Here is a 24,038-nt window from a genome sequence, read left to right as displayed (position 1 = left end):
CGCTGTTGGAGCAGGGGAGGAAGGGAGCGCGCGTGCGCAGGGCGCGGCAGCTCGGGTGTAGGGCAGAGGTACAGCGTGGGGTTGCGACAGCCTGGGGGCTGGGGTCCCCAGCAGCGCAGATCCTAGCGACCCCGGGGCTGCGCACTGGGCCTCGGAGCGGCGGCGGCGCGCGGGCCGCCGGGAAGTTGGGAGAGCGCGGTGCGGGAGCGCGCGCGCGCGCACGCGGGCCGGGCCGCGAGCAGCCGCGGCCGCCTGGGCCGCCTTCCTAAGCCTCCTTCTCAAGCCTCCTTCTCGCCTGTGCTCGCGACTCCACACCTCAGGAAGGAGCGGCCGGTGGGCCGGCGTGCGGTGCGCGGGGTTCGAGGACGGGTCGCCGAGCCTGGGCCAGGGCGCGGCGGGCTCACCGGGCGGTGGAGCGGAGACCGCCGGGGACGCAGGCGGAGGCGCACGCTGACGGTCTCCGGGAGCCGGGAGGAGGCCGAGAGGACCATGTCCGGGAGGAACCTCCACCTCTCCACCACCGAGCGCGTCGTCAAAGGTGCCGAGCGGGCTGGGCCTCTCTCATCACCCCGCGGGGAAAGGGCCTTCGGCCGGGCGGCGGTTCCGGCCAGGAGGGAGGGGGCGCGGCAGGGCGGCGGGGGACCGGGGCTGCGCCCGTCGGGGAGGAGGACCGGGCCGGGGCGTGGGAGCGGGAGCGGGAGGGCGGGATCCCCACAGCGCTGCCCCACCGGGGCCTCGGGCGTTTTCTGCGGCACCTAGACGCGCTGCCAGCTGGACTGAGAGGTGGGGTGGGGATTTCTCCTCCATCATCCCCAAAGGCCTGATCCCATCTTTTTACAAAGAAACCATGCCTCCTTTTTAGCCTCTTGCCCAGGGAAGCCGGCTAGGGGGTGTGGGAAGGGAGTCCTCCGAGTCGGAGCCTTCTGCCGCTCCCCTTCTTAGGAACCGGCCAGCCCCTCCCGCGTCCCAGGACGCACACATCGTACCTCGTGGCCCACTTTCTCCAGATCGTCACAAGTCACTGCTGTTATTAAAAGAAATGAGATGGTGAAATGAATACAAATAAACCCACTGCATGGTGTTTGAAAGGGACTGACAGATCTCCCGGCGCGATGTGGGTGTTTAATTTCGCTTTTGACCAAAGAGACTCGGAGAAGGATGTTCTCCGATTCAGATGTGCGACGTAAACGGCAGCGCGCCTTGCTGATACTGGCAGGGTTGTACCTGGTATGTTTCTGCCCTGAAACTAAGAACGCCGGTTCAACATACCACTAACTGATGTGCAGCTTTTGGGCAGCCCCGAGACTTGAGCGCAGCTCCTCTGAGTTGGAATGATCCATTCGTAAGCTGGTCGCCCCCTGGACCAGCTGGGTTAGTGGCTGCTGGATGAAGGGATTAGCTGGATGTTAAAATGCTTTCATCTTTTCATTTTGATAAGTAGGAAGAGAAAGTAAAGTAAGATTAGAGACAATACAACAATTTTAAAGTGGAAAAGCCTATGGAATGGTCAATAAAGGGGGGGAATTTTAGCGTTGAACTAGGTATTTTTTCCTCTAAACGCATTAAGTGTCATAAATATTGCTTGTCTACACTATGTAATGTTAGCGTGTAACTTAAATTCCCCCCCCAAAAGTCAGCATTTTAATTATTGATCCTAAATGTTGATTTTCTACACTATAATATTTAGTAAACATAATGGGATTTTTGAGATTACCTATCAGCATTTGTCTGGCATCATTACGGATTTAAGTGAATTGTTCCTATAACTGACAGCCCTTTAGCTGCTAAATTACTTTGGCCATTTTGATGTCAGTTTCTTATAATATATAACTCATAAAGAGTATATAACTTTCTTTACGTCATATACTATGCATAACCTTTTTTGATAAATCAAGGTCATCATTCGGAACATTCATCTCCCCCGGAGCTGTTACGGTGCTGTGGCCCGCATCCTGCTCTCAAGGGGCCTGGCAGTTTCCTCCCGAACTAAAGAGACTCCTCAGGCCCACATCAGTTCAGTGCAGTTGTCTGTTTTTAGTTTATCTCCTCCAGTTCTGTTTTCTGTCAAAACATGCTCTTCTAATCTGCCACCTCTAAACTGAAGTGAGCAGGAAACTAGGTAAATCAGAACTGTGTATCAAGTCAGAATAAATGGGATGTGAGTGAAACTTAGTGGCAGACCTCAAACCTTCGTGAATCTCCAATTCTGATGGCCATAGTAGCACGTAATTTCCACCATGACATGTCACAAGGCATGAAGGAGATTTTAAAGTGAACTTTCAGACCCATAAGTATAGAGGCAAAGTGAAAGGAAATGCTGTTAAAGTGCAGTTGCTGGCTTGTTGCTCGGCGTGCCCGCAGTTAAGTGAACACCTCATAGTCTGTATGATTCAAATTTGTTTTTTTGGTGAAGATGAATTACTACATGTTGTATACTTTATAAGATTATTTTATTTATTTTTATTTTTAGAAATGTGATTCCTGCCTTCACTCTGCCTGTGCTTAAAGATTTTCTTTACTTTTAGAGAGAGGGGAGGAGAGGAAGAAAGGGAGAGAAACACCAGTGTGCGAGACAAACAACATCTGTTGCCTCTTGCACGCCCCCAACTAGGAACCTGGTTGGTACCCTGGTTTGATTACCAGGCTTTTGCGCCGTCTGGTAGTCAAACCAGGGACCTTTCCATTTGGAGTCTGTCGGTCAGTCCACCCAGCTGCACCAGCCAGGGCTAAAAGATTACTTTTAAATAAGTGAAACATAAATGATTTCCGGCCCTTGGAATGTGTGGGTTTAACTTGTATATAAAAGCTTTAGCATAAGAACTTGACCACAGCAATTTTGGCTTCTTGGTGATTTATGTTGCCTTTTTTATGGATTTTCCAGAGTTTGAAATACTTGAAGTTTGCTCTAAGAAAGTAAGAAGCCATTGTATTACACAGGGCACTGAACCCTGGCCTGATGTTACCTTGTCTGCCCAGAGTAGTCTGCACTTTTTCACAGCTGGAGGTCTTTGTCTGAGTGACACCACAGGCCAGTTGTTGGGTTCTGTCATTTCCTGTTAACTTCAAGATCTACCTAATTGTTTTGTTTGAGCAACTCTTAGAAAAGAGTGAATGGGTGGGAGTGATTTGTATTGTGTGCTTTAAACAGCGACTTTCCTAAAATGAAGGACTGGTGGTCGGAAAAACCTCAGTTTCACTGCTGCTCTGGAGCTTACTTGTGGCTACCTTTAAAAAAAAACAAACAAACAAAAACCAAACTTGCCTTGCCTTGGCTGCTGTAGCTCAGTGGTTTGAGTGCATACCTGCGAACCAAAAGATCACAGTTTGATTCCCAGTCAGGGCACATGCCTGGGTTGCAGGCCAGTTCCCGGTTCCTGGCAGGGGACACACGAGAGGCAACCATACATTGATATTTCTCTCCTCTCCTTCCCTTCCTCTCTAAAGATAAATAAATAAAATCTTTTTTAAAATTTCAAAAACTCTTAAAAAATAAAAATAAAAATAAAAAACCTTGTCTTTTTACTTAAACGTTCTTTTGCTTCAATAATCTCATCTGCAAAATAGGGTTCATAATACTTTTATCAGGCACCTCAGCCATGTAAATAACAACAGATGTAAAAAGCTTTAGACAAGGTAGTATTATGAAACATGATAGTTTGAAGATAGATCACTTACTATACAAGTGGCTAGTAGAGAAATTACTAACATTTGAAAAATACTACAAGTAGAACATATGTGAAATTATAATGTAATTTAGAAAACTGTTTCCAATCCGGGAGATACCTTCTCTTCCCTATAACGGATATCTGGTGGAATCCCACAGCTCACGCTGTGAGTCGGTCCATACAGTTCTGTCTGGCACTTCCCTGGCACCTGATTTCTTCCCTAGCAGTTGAAGATGCATATTTTATGTTTAAAGATATAACAATTCTTACGATTTCACTCATTCACAACATGTTTATAGAAAACCATCTGCAGTGTATGCCAATAGGTAGGTGCTTGTTTATTTCTTGTTTTAAAAGTAGCGTTTCTGTGAGCCTCTGGAACAGTCCATATGCACTGAGGCGTCACTACTGGCATCTGGGTTAGAAAACTAGAAACTCCAATAATTAACTGTGAAAATCTTTCAGCTTGATCTTTTTTATTTTCTGGTTTCCAAGTTTCTTTTCCTTGTGAAGGAATTTGTTTCCTTTGACAGTTTTTTAAAATAAAAAGTTTATTCCTTTGGGCTGAATCTTTTCAGAAGCAACAAAGAAGGGTCACTAGGAATTACTACGTGACAGGTGTGGAGAACCCATTGTCTGGGTTTGTTATTTGGTGTTCAAATAGGGTTTGACAGAAAAGTCGGACTTCTTTTCAGTTAGATGCTGATACAGTGCACTCGTTCTCTCGGAGTTTAGAGAGAGTGTGTATTCACAGGATGTGCTGTCGTACGCAGCGCACCTTGGGGGCTCCCGGCGCCAGGCTGCAGCCTGGCACTGGGAATAGTGGGGCGGAGGCTTTCTTAGAAGATCGCAGGAGGGTTAATGTGGACAGAAGTTGCTGTTACCGCAAGTGTTCCCTGAACCTCATTTTAGCCTCTGGTATCTATACCTCCTTTATTTCCCCAGCTCTTATTCCCCTCTCCCTCTCTTCCATGTTATGAGAATGTATTTACCAAGGTTTAAACATTTTTTCTTTTAAATATAAGCTTAACCCTGCGAATTATACGATTGGAAAGGAAGAAAGGGAAGAAAACAAAGGTTTCATATTTGTTCCCTCCAGAAACAACACTCTTAACACTTTATTAATACATGTTTCCATGTGCTGGTGTATTTTAAATTCAAAGGAAAATGGATCACATTTATTAGAGCTATTATGCAAATAGTTTCAGATTTTTAAACATAACTATTGTAATTTTACCTAAATTCTTTCGTAATAGTTTCAGTAGTGTGAAAATGGTCTGAAAGTATTTATATTCATATGTTGGCTCTTTATATTTTCATTCATTTGATACAATACCAACCCAGAAAAGACGTTTTCAGGTATAAATGCTCAGTGTAAACAGGTCGTGCAGGGCATGTCTGTTGAATTTGTCAACAGGATTTGTTTAAGTTGTACTCAGTTTACTGTTGTAATTAACAAGCTGCCAAGCTGTTTGAACATGAGAAATCAGTGCTATTTGAGATTTATACCTCTAAGTGGAAGTTTTAAACCTTAGAAAGGATGTCTTAACTTAAACAGTTATTTTTTGTGCAGGAATAAGGTGCACTTTCCTGCTTGTGTGCTAATGGTTCTGAGTGAAGCTTTATTTGTATCAGACGTTTGGTAATAAAGCTTTCTTCCATAAAGTAACATATTTATCCCATTTCATTATAAAGTAAAAAAATTAGATCATTTGAGAGAAAAATTCTAAGGACTCATTTCCCTAAAGTGAACATAAAGAATTAATTAAGACCCTTTTCCTAAGTTTTATTTGGTAATAGAAATACAATATCTTTCCATTAAAGTGACATTTTGGGGTGAAGCTAATTTTTAGACGTGTCTGTGAGAGACAGACTTCACTAATTCTGTTATTTGTGGTTGTTTTGGGGCTTTGCTGCTACTTAATAGCTAAAGGACTAGTGGGAATAATGGGGTACCTTTTTAAAAAGATTTTATTTATTTATTTTTAGAGACAGGGGAAGAGAGGGAGAAAGTGGGAGAGAGAAACATCAGCATGTGGTTGCCTTTCACATGGTCCCTACTGGGGATCTGGCCTGCAACCCAGGCATGTGCCCTGACTGGAAATCGAACTGGTGACCCTTTGGTTCTCAGCCTGTGATCAATCCACTGAGCTACACCAGCCAGGGCTAATGGGGTGTATTTTTAATAATTATTATCCTTTGGTGAAGTTGTTAATAGAATATAACACTCCTTTAAATTTTTTATGTTAAATTTTAGCTGCAATTTAAATTGTAAAAGTGAGGTCTAAAAATCTCAACCCAATGAAAGTGATATCTGACTTAGTTATCTTTATAATCTACCTAATTATTCAGAAAGATGCAGAATAACTTTTAGTTCCCTATATTCAAATTTATTTTTTGGCAAACTGGATTTTTTTGTCATAAAAACTTTTAGTTTCTTGAGTCTATATTATTAGGAGAAGGTCTGATGTGGTAACTGGGATCTCTCGAGTGGGGGACAGAAAGGTGTGCTGTGTCAGCTGGCCATGGCAGTGTGTCTCTGACGATCATTGTCACCTTGTTGAATGCTGGCAATTCATGATGACTTTGTGTGGAGTCTGGACGTCAATCCACTGGGCTGAACACTGGGAGATCATCTAAGACTTCATTTGAGAATTACCTATGTGATCCTTGCTAAAAGTGCTTAACCTGAATGTAGTTACAGTAAACAGTCAAGCAAACCCAATTTCAGACAAATCCAGTTTGTGGGACTCTCCACAAGACAGCTGGCCTGGACTCTTCAGAAATGTCAAAGTGATGACAAAAAAGGTGGGAGACTGTTCTAGATGAAAGAAGATGAAAGAGAAATGACAAGTGTAGTGCCACACCTTAATTCAGAAAACAAAAGGCGATCGAGGACATTTGGGGACCCCTCGGAAAATTTGAGTGTGGAATATATATTAGATATATCAGTGTGAAAAGTCTTGGGTGTGGTGATGAGGTATTGTGGCTATAAAGGGGAATGTCCTTTTTCTTAGGCAATATCTGATTAAGTATTTAGGTTGAAATGTCATGTCTGCAATCTGCTCTCAAATGGTTCAGAAAAAAGATTATGTGTTTGTCAAGAGAGAAAGTAGAAGTGGCAGAATTCACCATGGTGAATATATAAAGAGAAAATTGGTGTTCATTTTACTGTTCTTTCACTTTTCTGTAGGATTTCAGTTTTTCAAACTATAAAGTTGGGGGTAAGTACAATTAAGAAATGCCTCAAAACAGCTAGGCTTGGGAAAGGCCACCCTCGTATCTGAGGGTTCAGTGCTGCTGTAGTGAGGGAAAGCCGAAAAGAAGACTGAGTTTTGAAGTATTAAAACACATTGTAGCTGACATAAAGTGGAAGCACCTTGTCTGGCAGAAAAAGAGGTGGTTTGAACTCCCTAGTGGGGCTTGGAAAAACAGGCAGCAGTAAGGATGGGGAGGCAAAGCACACCTGCCTGAGGAGTAGAGAGGATGGGGCAAGCAGAAGTGTCAGGAATGGAAAGAGGTGAAATGAAGAAAAGGAGGAACGAGGATAGCTGAAAACTGCTCGAGCAGTTGGCTGTGGTTCCATTAAAGGGGCAGCAAGATTGTTTGGATGGCTGTGTGTCAAAACAATACACCAAACAAACAAACAACTAAAGCTTAATCAGCTTGTGAACATAATCCAAAGTTATAGAAATTTCAAATATTACGCAAATAGATACTGTGGAAAGTGAGACCCTTTTCTTGTTGGAGAGATCGAAGTAAAAAGGGTGGTAGTGGGGTAAAATAAATACTAAAAAGCACTGGTAAGAAGAAGAGGTCGGAAGGGTTTTCTACGTGTGTTTCCCATCCCTGTCCATCACAGCACTTACCTGTTTGGTCCCTGGCTCAGATGACAAGCCTGGGAGGCAGGCCAGACTCATTCCTTTCCCTTTCCCTTCACATCCAGTTCCCAGACTCTGTTCTGTGGACTTTTGTTTTCCACGTAACCTTCTGCTTCATCTCCTTGTCTCACTTCTCACTTACACTGTTGCAGTAGCGTCGTGCTGGGTGTGTCTAGTCTCCACACTGCTGTGGTGATCTGGGGCGATGGAAAGGATCATTCTTATGCTTGAAATGCTTTATGAACACCTCCTGCCTATAGGGTGGACTCTAACTTTGTTGATGGGTAGTGTCCTGTGCCAAACCTCTAAGCTTGTACAGTATTCCCCCCTGTCCACGGGGGTGTGTTCCAAGCTCTCCAGGAGATGCTTGAAACCATGGGTGGTACCAAGCTCTATATATACTATGTTTTTTCCTATATGTACATACCTATGATAAAGTTCTAATTTATAAATTAGGCACGGTTACGAGATTAACAATAATTAATAATAAAATAGAGCCCTGGACAGCATGGCTCGTTCTTCTGCAGAGTGAAAGCTTGCCAGTGCGATTCTGGTGAGGGCACATGCCCGGGTTGTGGGCCATCTCCAGTTGGGGCATGTGTGAGACGCAACCTCTCTCTCTGTCTGACTTTCTCCCTTCCTCTCCCTCTAAAAATTAAAAAAATCTTTAAAAATAATAAAACAACAATTATAGTAACATACTGTAATAAAAGTGAATGTGGTCTCTCTGTCCCTTGCCAGTGATCATTACATTTTCCAGTCCAAACCCATTACTGAATCTGTGTAACTGTCGCTTACTTGCAGTGAGTGACTTGGTGTCACTTGTTTCAGGGCATCCCTTGCTGAAATCTGTCTGGCCGGCATGCCTTTTTGTGCAGCACAGTGCTGTCATGTGGAGCACATCTTCTGTTCAGTTCTTCCACTGCACATTTCATTCCTTTTCCATCTCAGCTAAGCCCTTACCATGTATCGCACCCGTGATTTTGAAGTTGGAGGTGCTACAGCAAAACTAGCAGGGACTTCTTTTCATGGGTGGAAGATTCGTTCTTACTGTAGATCTTAGCAACCTCAGCATACGATTTTCTATTAGGCGGAGAATTTCACCTTTTCACTTACAGGAAGACCGATGGCTTGTCTTTGGCCTTTTCTGAATTGTCAGCATCAGCACTCGGGCACTTTGGGGTCATTACTAAGTAAATAAGGGTTAGTCGGCCACAGTGGATCTCATGACCCAGGTGGCTGCTAGGTGACTCATGGATGTGAGCGTCTCCTCTGTGGCGGTGCCGGGGAAAGGCCGATGCACATCCCCACGGGACTGCACGGGACAACTCGAGCTTTCATCATGCTACTCAGAGTGGCACACGATTTAAAGCTTAGGAATTGTTCTTGTCCAGAATTTTTCATTTAATATTTCCGGACCATGGTTGACCACAGGTAACTGAAACCTATGAAGTGAAAGTGTAGCTGAAGGGGAGCTGCTGTACCACTTTCTCTCCCTCATTTTCACACCCCCATTCCCAAACCTGCTTTACTGTTACGTGTATTTCCCTGCAGTGCTTTGTTTTATGTATGTGAATAGCTGTACACATTACTTCTGTGTAGAATCTTGTTTCCCAACTGGACTAGCTCCTATGTCTTTATCTTTCTTTTTAAGATTTTATGAAGGGGAAGGGAGAGAGAAAGAGAGGGAGAGAAACATCAATGTGTGGTTGCCTCTCGCTTGCTCCCTACTGGGGACCTGGCCCGCAATCCAGGCATGTCCCCTAGACTGGGAATCGAACCTGTGACCCTTTCAGTTGAAGGCCGGCGCTCAACCACTGAGCCACACCAGCCATGGCTGTATCTTTATCTTTCAAGATTTAGTCTGAGAAGCGTTTTCTCTTTGACTAGGAGGCTATATGGAATAATGGCTTTAGAACATGGTCTTCAAAGTTAGACATATATCTAACTTTGATTCTCATTCTGCCTTTTTAGTAGCTGCATGACCTTGGACAAATCACTTAACCTTTTTTTAAACCTCAGTTTCCTTACTGAGGAAGAGGGATAATACAACCTAACTTACAGTTGTAGGGATTAAATAAACTCCACAAAGCAGCATGGCAGGCAGAGGACATTTAAGTGTTAAATATTTTTATGTCTGGTCACACTAAACTGTTCTCTTCAAGGACAAGAACTGTGTGTTCTTCCTTTTTTAAATAATCTGAGGATATATTTTTATAGATTTTAGAGAGATGAAGAGTGTGTGTGTGTGTGTGTGTGTGTGTGTGTATGTAAATAGGGAAACATCGATGTGAGAAATGTCGATTGGTTGTCTCCCATAAGTCCCCGGACTTGGAAATCGAACCTACACCCCCTTGGTGTGTAGGATTATGCTCCAACCAACTGAGCCATCTAACCAGGGCAGAGCTGTGTGTTCTTAATGTTCAATTCAGTGCCTAGCATATAGGTGCTTAGTAAATATTTAAGTGAAAGCGTAAGAAGTTTATTTTATGGAAGGCAGTGTAGGAAAGAGCACAAGCTCTACTAATTACTAGCTGTGACTTTAGTTATTTATTTTCCTTGCTCCATGTTTAAATGGGAGATAACAGTACCTACCTCAAAATTTAAAGATTGCACCCTGGCTGGTGTAGCTCAGTGAGTTGAACGTGGGCCTGTGAACCAGAGGATCTCCAGTTCCATTCCCAGTCAGGGCACATGTCTGGGTTGCAGGCCAGGTCCCCACTGAGGGGTGTGCGAGAGGCAACCACATATTGATGTTTCTCTCCCACTCTTTCTCTTTCCCTGCCCATCTTTCTAAAAAGAAATAAATAAAATCTTAGCCCTGGCTGGTGTAGCTCAGTGGATTGAGTGCGGCCTGTGAACTAAGGGATCGCAGTTCGATTCCCAGTCAGGGCACATGCCTGCGTTGCAGGCCAGTTCCCAGAGCAGGGGACGCATGAGAGGCAACCATACATTGATACTTCTCTCCCTCTCTCCTTCCCTTCCCCCCTAAAGATAAATAAATAAAATCTTAAAAAATTAAATTAAATTTAATTTAAAAAAAGAAATAAAATCTTAAAAAATAAATAAATTTGCTAAAATTGAAAAAAAATGTTTAAAGATTGCATTTCATATTACATGTACTGTGCTTAGCATAGTGCCCATACAGGATGCGTAATAAATGTTAGCTATTTTTTATTAATCTTCACTCTTAGTGAGATTTGACCGCAGATCTGTTTGACTGTAAGTGGCGTGTGTGAAATGAAGGTTTAAGAATGGATTGCCTTTTATATTTTCCAACTTTAGTCTTCTTAGCTTTTGAAAGGTTTTAAACCTAAGATGCTTAATAAGAAAAATGGTGACAATTTCCTTTTCTGTAGTATAGATAGGATTTTGGAAATCATGTATTCATAAAAAATATTGAGTGTCTACTACAGGCAACATGTTTCTGGTTATACTTAGGAGCTTAAATACTGTCTTGAAAAGTACTCAGTATGGCATATAAAAATGTAACAGAAATTGAGAACTGTGGAGCTCCTGTGACTCATACCACTCGGAAGAGCAGATGACTAAACTGTGGACTATATCGGTGTGAGATGTTTGCTTCCTCACTCTGTAAGTTGATAATCCTTTCAAGTTTAAGCTTTGACTATAGATTAGTGGCCTAAAAAGGTTAAGACTTAATTTGTGGGGTTTTTTTTCTTTGTGTGTGTGTGTGTATGCCTGGGAACATTTTATTCTAATAGGAACTTGTTACCTTAAGTTTTGTGAAGGTTTCAAAATAAGAGAGGATGGTTTCAATGAATGGCCAGAATAATAAAGGTGCGTTTGTCTATAAATGCAAGTTAATTATTTTTGCACTGTTTTATTGAAAACCCGATGTCACTATAAAGTTATTGACTGTCAGATTATCACTCAATCGGTTGTAGGAGGGCCAGTTTCTAATACGCTGAGATGTGGATTCTGTGACTGTCAGAGCACAGAAGGCACCATCTGGACGAGCTGTGTCAGATCCTTGAGCTAAAGTTACTTGTTCTGGTAGGTCGTGAAAGGGTATGGAAGGTGCACATGACTTTCAGTAATAATATATAGCATAACCTCTTCAGCGGTGTTTAACCGGTTTATGATTGGGAAAGCAGGTGAGTGGATTAGGAGATAAATCTGCAAAAGTAGGGCAGGCTTGCTGGTTTAAAATAGGAATAAAAGCAGAGGTATTTGCAGTGAGCAGGGACAGCTGTTTAAGTAAACTCTAGTGTCCCATGAGGGTAAGACCGTACGATGATCTAATATGGCTCATAGGCCGATAATTTTAAGGTTTATTTTAGTACTTATTGCACGATTAATGTGGTCATCACCAGCATGGCCTTCCTTTTAATGCTGATCAGCATCAGATGCTAGGTATGTTTTCCTGAAAATACATAGGTATCATTTATGTAGCAGATGTATTTTGTAGCAGTATACTGAATCGAATTTGATGTGAAAAGGCCGCAGAACTTCTTCAGTGTGCTTTAGAGACTTAGTTTAAAAAACTTAACTTTAATTTTGATAATCATAGGTTCACAGGATATTGCAAAGAAATGTTCAGGCAGATCCTATACCCCCTCCCCTAGGTCTCTGTCTTCCACGATGTCAGTACCCACTCCATCGCCATGCATTCCAAAACCAACAAATTGACATTGGCACAATCCATACAACTTATTCAAGTTTCACCAGCTACACACAGTCGAGTGTGAGTGAGTGTGTGTGTGTGTGTGTGTAGCTCTGCAACTTCACATGTGTAGTCTTATGTGGCGCCACCGCAATCAAGAGAACCAGCTGCCACCACCAGTCCTGTTACTGCCCCTCTGTAGCCACACCCCTCAGCTCCCCCCACACATTGTATAGTTTGGTCATTGTTTTGAATCATGTGCAAACCTGGTTTGATTAGGGTTTTTGCTTCTGAGTTGCAAGCATTCATAATTTTTATTTTAATGCAGGTAATCTAACAGCAACTGACTGATAGTGAAGAGCTTGGTTAAAATGTGTTAGCAATTTGGGGGCATTGAAAGCTTTATTGGATGACTATATAAAGGCATAGATGATGATTCTCAGCTCTGGTCACCAACCGCAATCACTTGCGGAGCTTTAAAAACATGAAGGAAAAATGAGTACCTTGGCCTCATTCTAGGTAAAAATGGAAAGCAATGTTGAGTGTAAAAATGCAGATTGCAGCCCTGGCTGGTGTGGCTCAGTTGGTTGTGGCATCATTCTGCAAACCAAAAGGTCATGGGTTTGATTCCGAGTCAGGGAACACGCCTAGGTTGCAGGTCTGGGTCCCGGGCTGGCCATCTAAGGAGAGGCAACTAATCAACATTTTCCTAACTCTCTCTATCTCCCTCCCTGCCCCTCTCTCTAAAAATCAATCAGCCGGTCCTTGGGTGAGAATTTTTAAAAAAATGCAAGTTGCAAAAGGATACACAGTGTGATACCATTTATATAAAAATATACTATATCATATAAAGATGTATTTGTAATAAAATTATATATATATATAGTATATATGTGGGAAGGATACATGATTACTTAAAGGTACTAATTACTTCTGGGGAGGATAGAATAGGATGGAGTCTGTCTTCAGCTATATCGGTAACATTTTACTTCTTAAATATTTTTTTGAAACAGCCCTGACCCGTGTGGCTCAGTTGGTTGGATGTCGTCCCACAAAGTGAAAGGCTGCTGGTCAGATTGCCGATCGTCGGTCAGGGCACATGCCTGGGTTGCGGGTTTGGTCCTGCTCAGAGCACGTGCGCGAGGCACCTGGTTGATGTTTCTCTCCTTCCTCTCTCTCTAAAGATAAATAAAATCTTTAAAAATTTTTATGGCAAATTTAGTATTTTAAATCTACATGGTAGGTACAGGTGTGATTGTAGTATTTGTATTTCTTGTTACGTTTTATGTAAAATTATTTTTGAATTATCTCATTAAAAATATCTATCCATACAGTATACTACATGTGTCTGGAATTTCCTCTTTTCCCCCTTTTAGTTTACTTTCTATTTACTTTATTTTGGTGCCAAGAGTGGAGGGCTGTTGTAACAAATACCTAGAAATATGGAAGTGGCTTTGAAACTTCGAGGAGAACCAGGTTGAGTCTGAGCTTTTTGATGCCCTTTCTTGATTTCTGAAGCCATTAATGGCATCTCCTTTACGGCCTTTCATGCTGACCGTGTGAACCATTCAGTGTATTTCTTAGCTGTTTTAATGTGTACATGTTTGTTTTGCATGAATTATTTTGTCTACTTAAATAGAACTTAGTTTTTCAAGGTAGAATCCATGTGTTAAAATTGTATATCTACATGTTACCTATACAGTGTAAGCATGTAGTAGGTACCATATAAATATTAAATTATTTAACTTAGAACGTAATTATTTACCGAGTATATTTGAATTTTACTTGAAAGAACCATAACAGGTTTTTGTTTCCTATAGACTTCAGAACTTCAGGTTTTGTGGTTTTTTTTTAAAAAGATTTTATTTACTTTTAGAGAGAGGGGAAGGGAAATAGAAAGAGGGAGAGAAACATCAATGTATGGTTGCCTCTCATGCACCCCCCATGGGGACCTGGCCCACAACCCAGGCATGTGCCCTGACTGGGAATCGAACCGGTGACCCTTGGGTTCACAGGCCTACACTCAGTCCACTGAGCCACAGCAGCCAGGGCAGAACTTCAGGTTTTAAAAAACATCACTGTTATCCAGGATTCTAGGAAGACTAGCTATAGAAACTTAGATCTGTTCTGTTAGTCAGTATTTTGGTTTTCAGTTAGTAACATACAGTCTGTCCGCCTTTAAAGGGATAATACCGGATAATTAGATTTGAATTATAAAGCTCCCCAGTTGGTGGTGTTGGAGATGAAGCTGAAATGTCTGAGTTTCAAAAACAGGAGAAGTTGATGATTATGCACACAGCCTTTCCTAGATCTCATTATAAGGAAAAGAGAAAGGTAGGTCTTTCTTTTTATTCCTCAGCCAAGGATGTGTTTATTGGTTTGAGAGAGAGAGAGGGAAACATCAGTCAGTCACCTCTGACATGTGCCATGACCTGGGATGGAACTGGCAACGTATGGATGTGCCCCGACTGGGAATCGAACTTGCAATCTGCTGGTATACAGGAGGATACTTCAACCAGCTGAGCCACCTGTAAGAAAGGTAGTTCTAAATGTGGTCAGTGAATTTCTTCAGTTTGCTACTTTTAAATTGAATTAAGGAGGTCAGCAACAATAAGTACAATGGCCTTTCTTGCTACTTTTGTTCACCATTTGTTATAGCAGCACTCTACTCTTGGCACCAAAATTACAAAATAATAGTTTTAAATATTAAAAGAGTAAAAGGCTTCATTGTTATGAAGAACAGTAGTCTTAGCGTATAACATTGTATGTTTGATCTATTGAAGTTGACACAAGAAAGGTAAATTTAGTGATTTATTGTTTTTTAAAAATTTCTATTCTCTTTAAAGATAGAGCTACAAGTTTCTTATTATTTTCCCATATGTAGTCCAGCTGTGAAGTATTTGTTATAAATGGTATTTTAAGTCCTGAAGTTTTTGGATGATTTTTGCATGTCTCTGTGAGAATTAGAGTTGAATTTTAGATGACCTAATAATCACTTCACTGTCACTCACTTTGTTACATGTTTCATGTGTGTGTGTGTGTGTGTGTGTGTATAAGAGACAGTTACAGCTAGTTTTATTTAAAATTGTGGAGAATCCTTTGTTTCCATGAGAGTATATCTTACATATGAATGTTATTTGTCATGTATTCTACAGATATAGTTTTCATTTAGACTTAAATGTTACTGACCTCTCAGAGATTATTTTCATTCTAACACATGTGTATTACTTTGATATATGTATTAAGAAAATGTATTGTTAGCCCTGGCTGGTGTAGCTCAGTGGACTGATCGCGGGCCTGTGAATCGAAGGATCGCTCTTCGATTCCCAGTCAGGGCACAAGCCTGGGTTGCAGGCCAGTTCCCAGCAGGGGACTCACAAGAGGCAACCATACACTGATATTTCTCTCCCTCTCTCCTTCCCTTCCCCTCTAAAGATAAATAAATAAATAAATCTAAAAAAAAAAGACATTGCCTTTAAATAAAAGTTAAAAGAAAGAAAGAAAATGTATTGTTATTAGAACCCTGCCAGGATGCAAGGTTGGTTTACCATTTGAAAATTAATCAGTATAATCCACCATACTAATAAAAGAGAAAATGCATATGATTACTTCAGTAAATTCAGAAAAAACATGTCACAAAAATTCAATTTCCCATTTATGATTTAAGCAAACAGATCTCTCAGAAAACCAGGAAGAGGGAGAATTTCCTCAGTGGATGATCATCTGTGAAAAGCCCACAGTTGATGTCATACTTAACGGTAAAATATTGACTGCTTTCCCCCTAAGATTAGGAAAAAGGCAAAGATGGTTTTTCTTGCTACTTGTGTTCAGCATTGTAATCCTAGCCATTGAAATAAGGCAAGGACTAGAACTAAAAGGCATATAGATTGGAAAGGGAGAAGTAAAACTGTCTTTATTTAAAAATTACAAGATTGTTTACATAGAAAATCCTAAGGAATCTACACAATAATCGTTAGTAATTGAATTTAGCAAGATCAGAGGATACAAAGTGAATGTACAAAAAATCAATTGTGTTTTATGTACTATCAGCAAATAAGTGGGAAATGAAATTTAAAAAAATTTTGTCAACTTCCACCAAGATGGAGGCCTATGTGGAAACATTGTGCTTTCTCCCACAACCAAGTGTGAATACAACAAAGGTTTGGAGAACAAAGACACAGCCAAAGAACAGAAAATTAAATTATACGGAAGTCTGACAACAACGAACCGTTCAACCGGGACAGTAAGAGGGGCGGAGCCAGCAGCGGAGCAGGATCGGGCAGAAAATATCCCCAGACCTAGGTGCGCAAGCGGCCCGGCCCCAGTCAGGGTGTGTGGCAGACTGACCACGGTCCCACATTTGCGCACAGTGAGACGGACCATGCAGGCCCCAGAGGGCGAACCCAGTGGTGGAGGGCTGAAAGCGGTGGCACACTCGTGTGCAGTGGGATGAAAGGAGCGGGCCCTGGTGATGGTGGCAGCTGCAGCACCTGTGGCGGTGGCAGCAGTGAGAGGCGGCAGATGGGACACCATTGCTACTCCTTGACCCTGCCCCCACATACAGCGTCACAACCCAGCGACTGAGTTGCCCTGCTCTGGTGAACACCTAGGGCTCCGATCCTGCTACTTAACAGGCACAAACAGCCCAAAAGATGGCGCAAGAAGAACTCAAAAGTCCCAGAGCCAATAATTCTAAGCGACCAAGAGATTGCCAGCCTCTCAGATGCACAGTTCAAGACACTTTATCAGGATGCTCACAGAACTGGTTGATTATAGTCACAAATTAGAGGAACATATGAAGGCTAAACTAATTGAAATGAAGGGAGATGCACAGGAAACCAATAGTGATGGAAAGGAAACTGGGACTCAAATCAATGGAATGGGCCAGAAGGAAGAACAAAACATCCAACCAGAAAGGAATGAAGAAATGAGAATTCAAAAAAATGAGGAGAGGCTTAAGAACCTCCAGGACATCTTTAAACATTCCAACATCCGGATTATAGGGGTACCAGAAGGAGGAAAGAAACAGCCACAAGTGGAAAACTTATTTGAACAAATAATAAAGGAGAACTTCCCCAAGCTGGCAAAGGCAATAGACTTCCAGGAAATCCAGGAAGCTCAGAGAGTCCCAAAGAAGCTGGACCCAAGAAGGAACACACCAAGGCACATCATTACATTAGCCAAGATTAAAATGAAGGAGAGAATCCTAGAAGCAGCAAGAGATAAGGGGACAGTCACCTACAAAGGAGTACCCATCAGACTGTCAGCGGATTTCTCAAGAGACCTTACAGGCAAGAAGGGGCTGGAAAGAAGTATTCCAAGTCATGAAATCCAAAGACCTACAGCCAAGATTGCTTTATCCAGCAAAGCTTTCATTTAGAATGGAAGGACAGATAAAGTGCTTCTCAGATAAGGTCAAGTTCAAGGAGTTCATCATCACCAAGCCCTTATTATATGAAATGCTAAAGGGACTTATATAAGAAAAAGAAGATGAAAAATATGAACAGTGAAAGGACAGCAAACACACAGTTATTAACAACCACACCTAAAACAAAAGCAAACCAAGAGGACAGCTAGATCAGGAGTGGAACCATAGAAATGGAGATCACAAGGAGGGTTAGTAACAGGGGAGTGGGAGGAGGAGAAGGGGGGAGAAGGCACAGAGAATAAGTAGCATAGACGGTAGGTAGAAAATAGACAGGGGGGAGGGCAAGAATAGTAGGGGAAATATAGAATCTAAAGAACTCGAGACACGTGGACATAAACTAAGGGAGGGAATGGTGGGGGAGGGGTGAGCAGGGTGGAGGGGAATGAAGGGGGGAATAGAACAACTGTAATGGCATAATCAATAAAATATATTAAAATTTTTTTAAATGTTAAAATCTGAAAAAAAAGTTACAGGCAGTATCAGTGTCTTTAAAAACACAGTGATAAATAGCAGTGATTATTAGGAATGTTAACTTTTTTCCAAAAGTAAGGAACTTAAAAAGAGATTTTTGAGTATGTCAAAAAGCACAGAGTTAACAGAATATTTTGATGATTTAGGACACAGGTGGCAAACACAAGGCCCGTGGGCTGAATCCGGCCTTCTGCCTTGTTTCTACCCAGTGGCAGCGCTGAGCTCCTTGCCCCTAGTGAAGGAGTAGTTACATTTATACACTCCTAAAATTACATTTGTCCCTTTGAAGGCAACTGTGAGGCTGATGTGGCCCCCAGTGAAAATGAGTTTGACACCCCTGATTTAGGAAATGTCTTACCTAAGCACAGAATAACTTTGCTCTTTTAACAGAAAAAAAATTCTGGTTTTGCTCTATTTGTTTATTATCCGTGGAAGAATTTACATTTAAAGGATCTATAAAGGCCTTTATTATGATAAACCTCTCACATTTGATCAAGTATGTCAAAAATTTTATGTATTTTATTTTATTTATTTCTTGAAAAATTTTTTTGTAGCATTACAAACCCAGACGAATGAAGTGTAGTTATTCTCACACCTTCTACCCTCATGGTGAACTACTGAATTTGTCTTTCACTGTATTCTTTCATATCTTGGCACAAGCAGAAATTTCTTTTCTCTACCTCAGGTTTATTGAGATATAATTGACATATAATGTTACATAAGTTTAAGGTGATAATATGTTGGTTTGATACACATATTGCAAAATGATTACCACTATAGCATTAGCTAACAACATGTTAACGCAGATATTTCTTATTTGGGAACAAAATTATTCTCTTTATTCCTAGATAAGCAAAGACACATCTGATGCTATGCATTCACACCCCCCTGTCTTCCTATACATTTGAAGGAATGTGAATCCTTCAAAGTCAGTATAACTGAAGGACGTTGTTGAAGTCAAAGGTTGAATGAGAGGGAAATTCTACATGTTAGAGAAATCCTGCCACCCGAGGAATCTTCCAGAAAGTTATAAATTATAAAAGTTTTTCGTTGTTAAGAATTACGTAATCTCTAAATTCTCTTCAAGGTGTTGCCAATTAGCCCTTTCCAGGTTTTTCATCTCTAGGCCCTTGGAGTGGATGACCAAGATCGGGGAGGTGTGCACAAGCCTGAGTTTGATAAACAGCTCTTTGCATCCTGGCGTTTGAGACTTCTTTCAGGGAGGCAGTTTTAGAATTTGAGCTGCATACAGAACCCTTCTCATATTAAAGAATGCAGATGATCGATGTTCAGAATTTGTTTCCTTTTTTGTTTTAAGGTGCCTGTCAAATAAACAATCTTGTTCCTGCTCAAAGTTCCCCAAGTGATCATTTGTAGTTCAGTTTGTTTGTAAAATTATGCTGTTTATTGAGTTATATTTATAATCTGAAAATGTGAATGAAGCAGAGGAGGCACAGAGGAGACATATTCAGGCTGAGAAAACTCCATGTGACCTGCAGTGATTGGTAAGGATGTTGTTTTTGCAGTCCTGGGTCTCAGTAAGAGAGGAAGTGACACCAAAGATAAGCTGTCATCAATTGGGGGCCTGTCAGAACCTCAGGTCCAAGCAGACAGAATGAAGCAAAACACTTCTCAGGATTCTAAGGGTTAAGGAAAGTTCTTAGGAAGTTTTAGAAAAGTGACCCAATGCAAAGTTTGTCTAAAGATACTGGTCTTATAAGACCTTCCAGACTTGTCAGCCTTTAGGGCTGGCTGGACGAGCCGTCATTATTAGGCTCATGAGTGTCCTCAGCCTATGGACTTTCTCTTATAGGTGAGTGGCGCTCAAGATACTGAACAGGCAGGCAGATGATAGGAGTGCTGTTAATTAGGTAGAAGCCAAATTTCACTCACGAGCATTATGATCAGGTAAGATTTAAAGTCAGAGGATCCAAATCTCACCGGGACCCGGAAGTACCCGATGAAACTACTGAAGCTCAGATACCTCACTGTCAGGCAGCGTGGCCTTGATTAGGCGGAAATCTAGTATGTGCACACTTACAAAGTCCTGGGTCTCCCCCCGAAACAAGGAGGCCAGCTGAATCTTAGTGGAAGTGCCAATTGTTAAAAAACTATGTACCAAAGCCCATTAAGAGTTTGTTTGTAGATAAAGAAAAAAGTTAGATTTATTTAATGTGCTACAACAAGCGGGGAGAACCAGAGTCACTAAGGATCTTCTCAAAATGGGGACAGTTCAGAAAGGCCACTCGTTGGATACCGTGGTTTGATTAGGGACTGTTAAATTTTGCAGGGAAGTTTATAGTCTGGGCAAGGATTAGTTAGTTTATAAACTAGATGAGTTGCTAGAACTTGGAGTTTTAGTGTTAGATTAGATCTAGTATCTGCATAGTTATTGTTATATTAGTTTGCCTGAGGTATTATTATTGAACAGGATCTGAAGGATCTGGTGGTAGAAGGGATTTGAGTTTTAGTCTGTAATGCAAGTCGCAGCTCAGTTGGGTTTAGTTCATCTGTTTTATGAGTCATAAAACAGCATCTGTTACTTTTCTTTTAATAAAGTTTATAAAATTTGGAAAATTAGAGTGTAGGACAAAGCAGATAGAAAAAAACAAAACTATCTATAGTCCAAATACTCTTGCTTATGCTTTTGTCATTTTCTTTCAATCTTTATTGTTCACTTAAAAGAAATATTTTTGTGATTATGTAATACATGAAATAGTTACACTGACTTAAATATATTTTTGCGTTATAAAAATACAAAGGTTGCAACTTTTGTTTCATTTCTAAAAGGTAGCTGATGTTAGTTTCTTGTGCATATAAAAGTGTATTTATAATTGTTGAAAAGCCTTAGGAAAAAACTTTGACTATAAAAAATCTGTATTAGTTTTCTGTTGCTGTGTAACAAATTACTACAAACAGTATCTTAAAACAATACCATTTTTCCCCTGGCCGGGTAGCTCAATTGCTTAGAGCATCATCCTTGTACGCCAAGATTTGCAAGTTCGATTGGTGGTCAGAGCACATGCAAGAATCTCCCATTGAACCAATGAATGCACAAATAAGTGGAGCAACAAATCTCTGTCTCCCTCTGTCCCTCCCTCCCTCTTCTCCTCCCCTTCCTTCCTCTCTCTCTCTAGAATCATTTAAAAATTTTTTTATAAACTTTGTTTTTTAGCACATAGTTCTGTGAGTCAGAGCACAGTTCCGGCATGAACTTGTCTGTTCAGGGCTCCAAAGACAGAAATCGAAGTGCCTGCCAGGCACTTCTTCATGTGGAGGTTCTGGGGGAAGAATCTATTCTTAAACTCATTCAGGTTGTTGGCAGTTCTTTGGGGTGATTGAAGTCCCTGCTTTTTTTGCTGGCCATCAACCAGGGACCACTCCCAGCTCCGAGAGGCTGCCAGCATCCCTTGATTTGTGGCACCTTCTGTCTTCAAACCAGTCGTGGAGAACTTGCTCTTTGAATCCCTCTCGTATTTCAAATCTCTGAAATCCTACAAATCTGATCTCTAGATCTAGATTTAAAGGTCTCCTGTCAGGCCCACCTGGATAATCTCCCTATTTTAAGGTCAACTGGTAGGGGACCTTAATTATGTTCGCAGACTTCGGTCACTGCAGTACCCAGATTATTGTTTGATGGGATAACTGAGAGGTATGTGTATGGGCCAGGGAGCGTCTGCTTCCTGTCTACCATACGTATCTTTAATGTTTTGAATCATAAGCCACAGAATTTCCTGTGTTGTCTTAGTAACTCCTGGTTGTTTATAGGTGTAATTTAAATGTGAGGTTGAAATTTTTAATATTATTAAGAGTCAGCTCTGCTGATCTGAGAAAAGTCTTATTTATTTATAAAACTAATTAACATATGGAAAGTTATTGCCAATGTAATTGCCTTTTTTGCCCTTGGCATTTGTTATTTTTCTTTTAATTAATAAAGTTTATAAAATTTGAAAAAAATTAGAATGTAGGACAAAGCAGAGAGGAAAAAACAGAACATCTATAATCCAAATACACTTGTTTATGCTTTTACCATTTTATTTCAATTTTTACTGTTTGCTTAAAAGAAATATTATGATTATGTAGTAGATAAAATAATTGTACTGACTTCTTAAACGTATTTTTTTGTATTATAAAAGTAATATAGGGCATTGGAGAAAGTTAAAAAATGGAAAAATAGGAAGAGTAAAATAATTTGCAATCCTGTTACCTGGAACTAATACTTAGGTATATTTCCTTAATGCCTTTTCTAACACATTGCTTAGTTTTAGTTTAGAACATGCTGTATGGACCTATTTTTAAGTAGAGGTAACACTGAAACACTTGTAGATATAAAATAAAAGTTATTTGACATATTATTTGTCACCTAGTAGTTTTTTTGGATTCTAACCTTTAAAAATGACTTCATTGATTCTATATGAATGTTTTAGATTATAAACGTGCCTTTTATTTTTAAATTTTTTACATATGTATGTATGTGTGTATATGTATTTGTACATGTATATGAAGGTTTATAATCAATATTTAATGGAATAGTAAAAAAAGGAAGAACTCCATTGTCCAAATTGAGTAGCTCCCTAAGTGGACCAAGGACGTCATTGGTTCCATTGGCTCTTCTTAATACCTCTTGTTCCTTGAGACCAGACGCCTGTGGCTCTGGCCTCCCCGTGGGGATGGCAGCTCAGGAGAACATGCTTTGAGAAGCGGTTTTGGAAGAACTTAAAAGTAAAACAGAGCGCCGTGTGCCTCCTCTCACCTTTTCTGGCCTCATGCTAACTGTCACGCCAGACTGTCTCAGCTGAAGACGCAGACTGACATTGGAGCTCAGTGCAGTGGTAGCTCCCTGTTGAAACAAACATTGGTAGACTGAGGCTTCTCACTCTGGTATCATCATGATCCATTAAATATAATAATAATAACATATAAGATACCTTAAAAATTCAGCTGTCAGGAGCCCTTAGAGAGTCAATCAATTTAGACAGACAAGGGAGTACTTTCTCCTCCCTCCCTTCCTTCCTCTCTCTTTCCTTTCTTTCTTTCTTTCTCTCTCTCTCTCTTTCCTATTCTGTTAAATATACAAAAGTGCACAAATTCTTAATATGCACCTTGATTAATTTTTCACAAAGGGAACACAATTGTATAACCAGCATCCAAATAAAGAAATAGAACATTAACTGAAGTGTTGAGGTAATCCCTTTGCTTCTGTGGATATTTTTCTATAACCTTCACCCATGGTGTATTATGGGCTGGGCACAAAATTTACGGGTCACAACCTTTTCTCCTTAGAGTTCTATACATGTTATAACAGTGATGTTAAAAAGGTAATGTTTCAGAAAAAACCTGTAGACCATTGTGAATTAAGTTTTTTCTTTATCCTTGTGATTCAAAATATTTTAAAGAATGGGAGTCTCGATTAGTTTTTCTTGAAACACAGAGATTCAATTTAATTAGTTTAAACAAACCTTTCTAGCTCAGAAAAGTTATTTGATTTATTTTGAGTATTTTTCCTGTCACCTTCGTTCTAGTTTCTTTCTTCCGGAATATCATTAACTCTTATTTTGGCTCCATTCTCTATTCTCTGTATGTCATCCCTCGTTATTTCTGTGTGTGTCCTTCTCCGTGGCATTCTAAAAGGACTTCTCCAGTTTGTCTTCTATATTCCATACGCTATTTTTAGCAGTTTGATTTCTGCTCTTTGCTCTCTCCCAGCAAGTCCTCCCTTTCTGAACCATCCACCCTTTCATCTCATCATTGCCTTATGTTGCTGGTACACAGAGGCCATGTTCTAGTTTTTGATTTGTGTTAGCTTTATAAAAATGTCTTTCGAATCTTTCAGTATTAGTGCTTTGCTCTTTCATTGCATCTTTGAGATGGCATTCTTTGACCCTTGCTGTGCAGAATTTGTTTTTAAACTGATGATCCCAAGAACCTGTTTAGTGTTTGCCACATAGTAAGTGCTCATAAATATT

At 40.7% G+C, this 24,038-nt stretch overlaps 1 protein-coding gene across 6 annotated transcripts in view; it reads left to right on the top strand.

Annotated features, from left to right (window-relative positions):
• The first annotated feature begins 206 nt into the window (after positions 1-206).
• The window catches only part of PPP3CC (protein phosphatase 3 catalytic subunit gamma), an 80,225-nt gene continuing 56,393 nt past the window's right edge, over positions 207-24,038 (top strand). For 5 of the 6 annotated variants that reach the window (XM_037028993.1, XM_037028995.1, XM_037028991.1 and 2 more), the window contains exon 1: positions 207-538. In XM_037028993.1, coding sequence (XP_036884888.1) covers positions 490-538 — 49 coding nt within the window. In that variant the 5' untranslated portion in view covers positions 207-489. The remainder of the gene's footprint in view (positions 539-24,038) is intronic. The other variant, XM_037028992.1, reaches the window with a different exon arrangement.

This window comes from Sturnira hondurensis, unplaced genomic scaffold, assembly GCF_014824575.4.
Source record: "Sturnira hondurensis isolate 20B ecotype Veracruz unplaced genomic scaffold, ASM1482457v3 Scaffold0020119, whole genome shotgun sequence".
NCBI classification, from domain to species: domain Eukaryota; kingdom Metazoa; phylum Chordata; class Mammalia; order Chiroptera; family Phyllostomidae; genus Sturnira; species Sturnira hondurensis.
The sequence above is the reverse complement of the archived record's forward strand: the minus strand, read 5'-3'. Positions and strand labels throughout refer to the sequence as shown.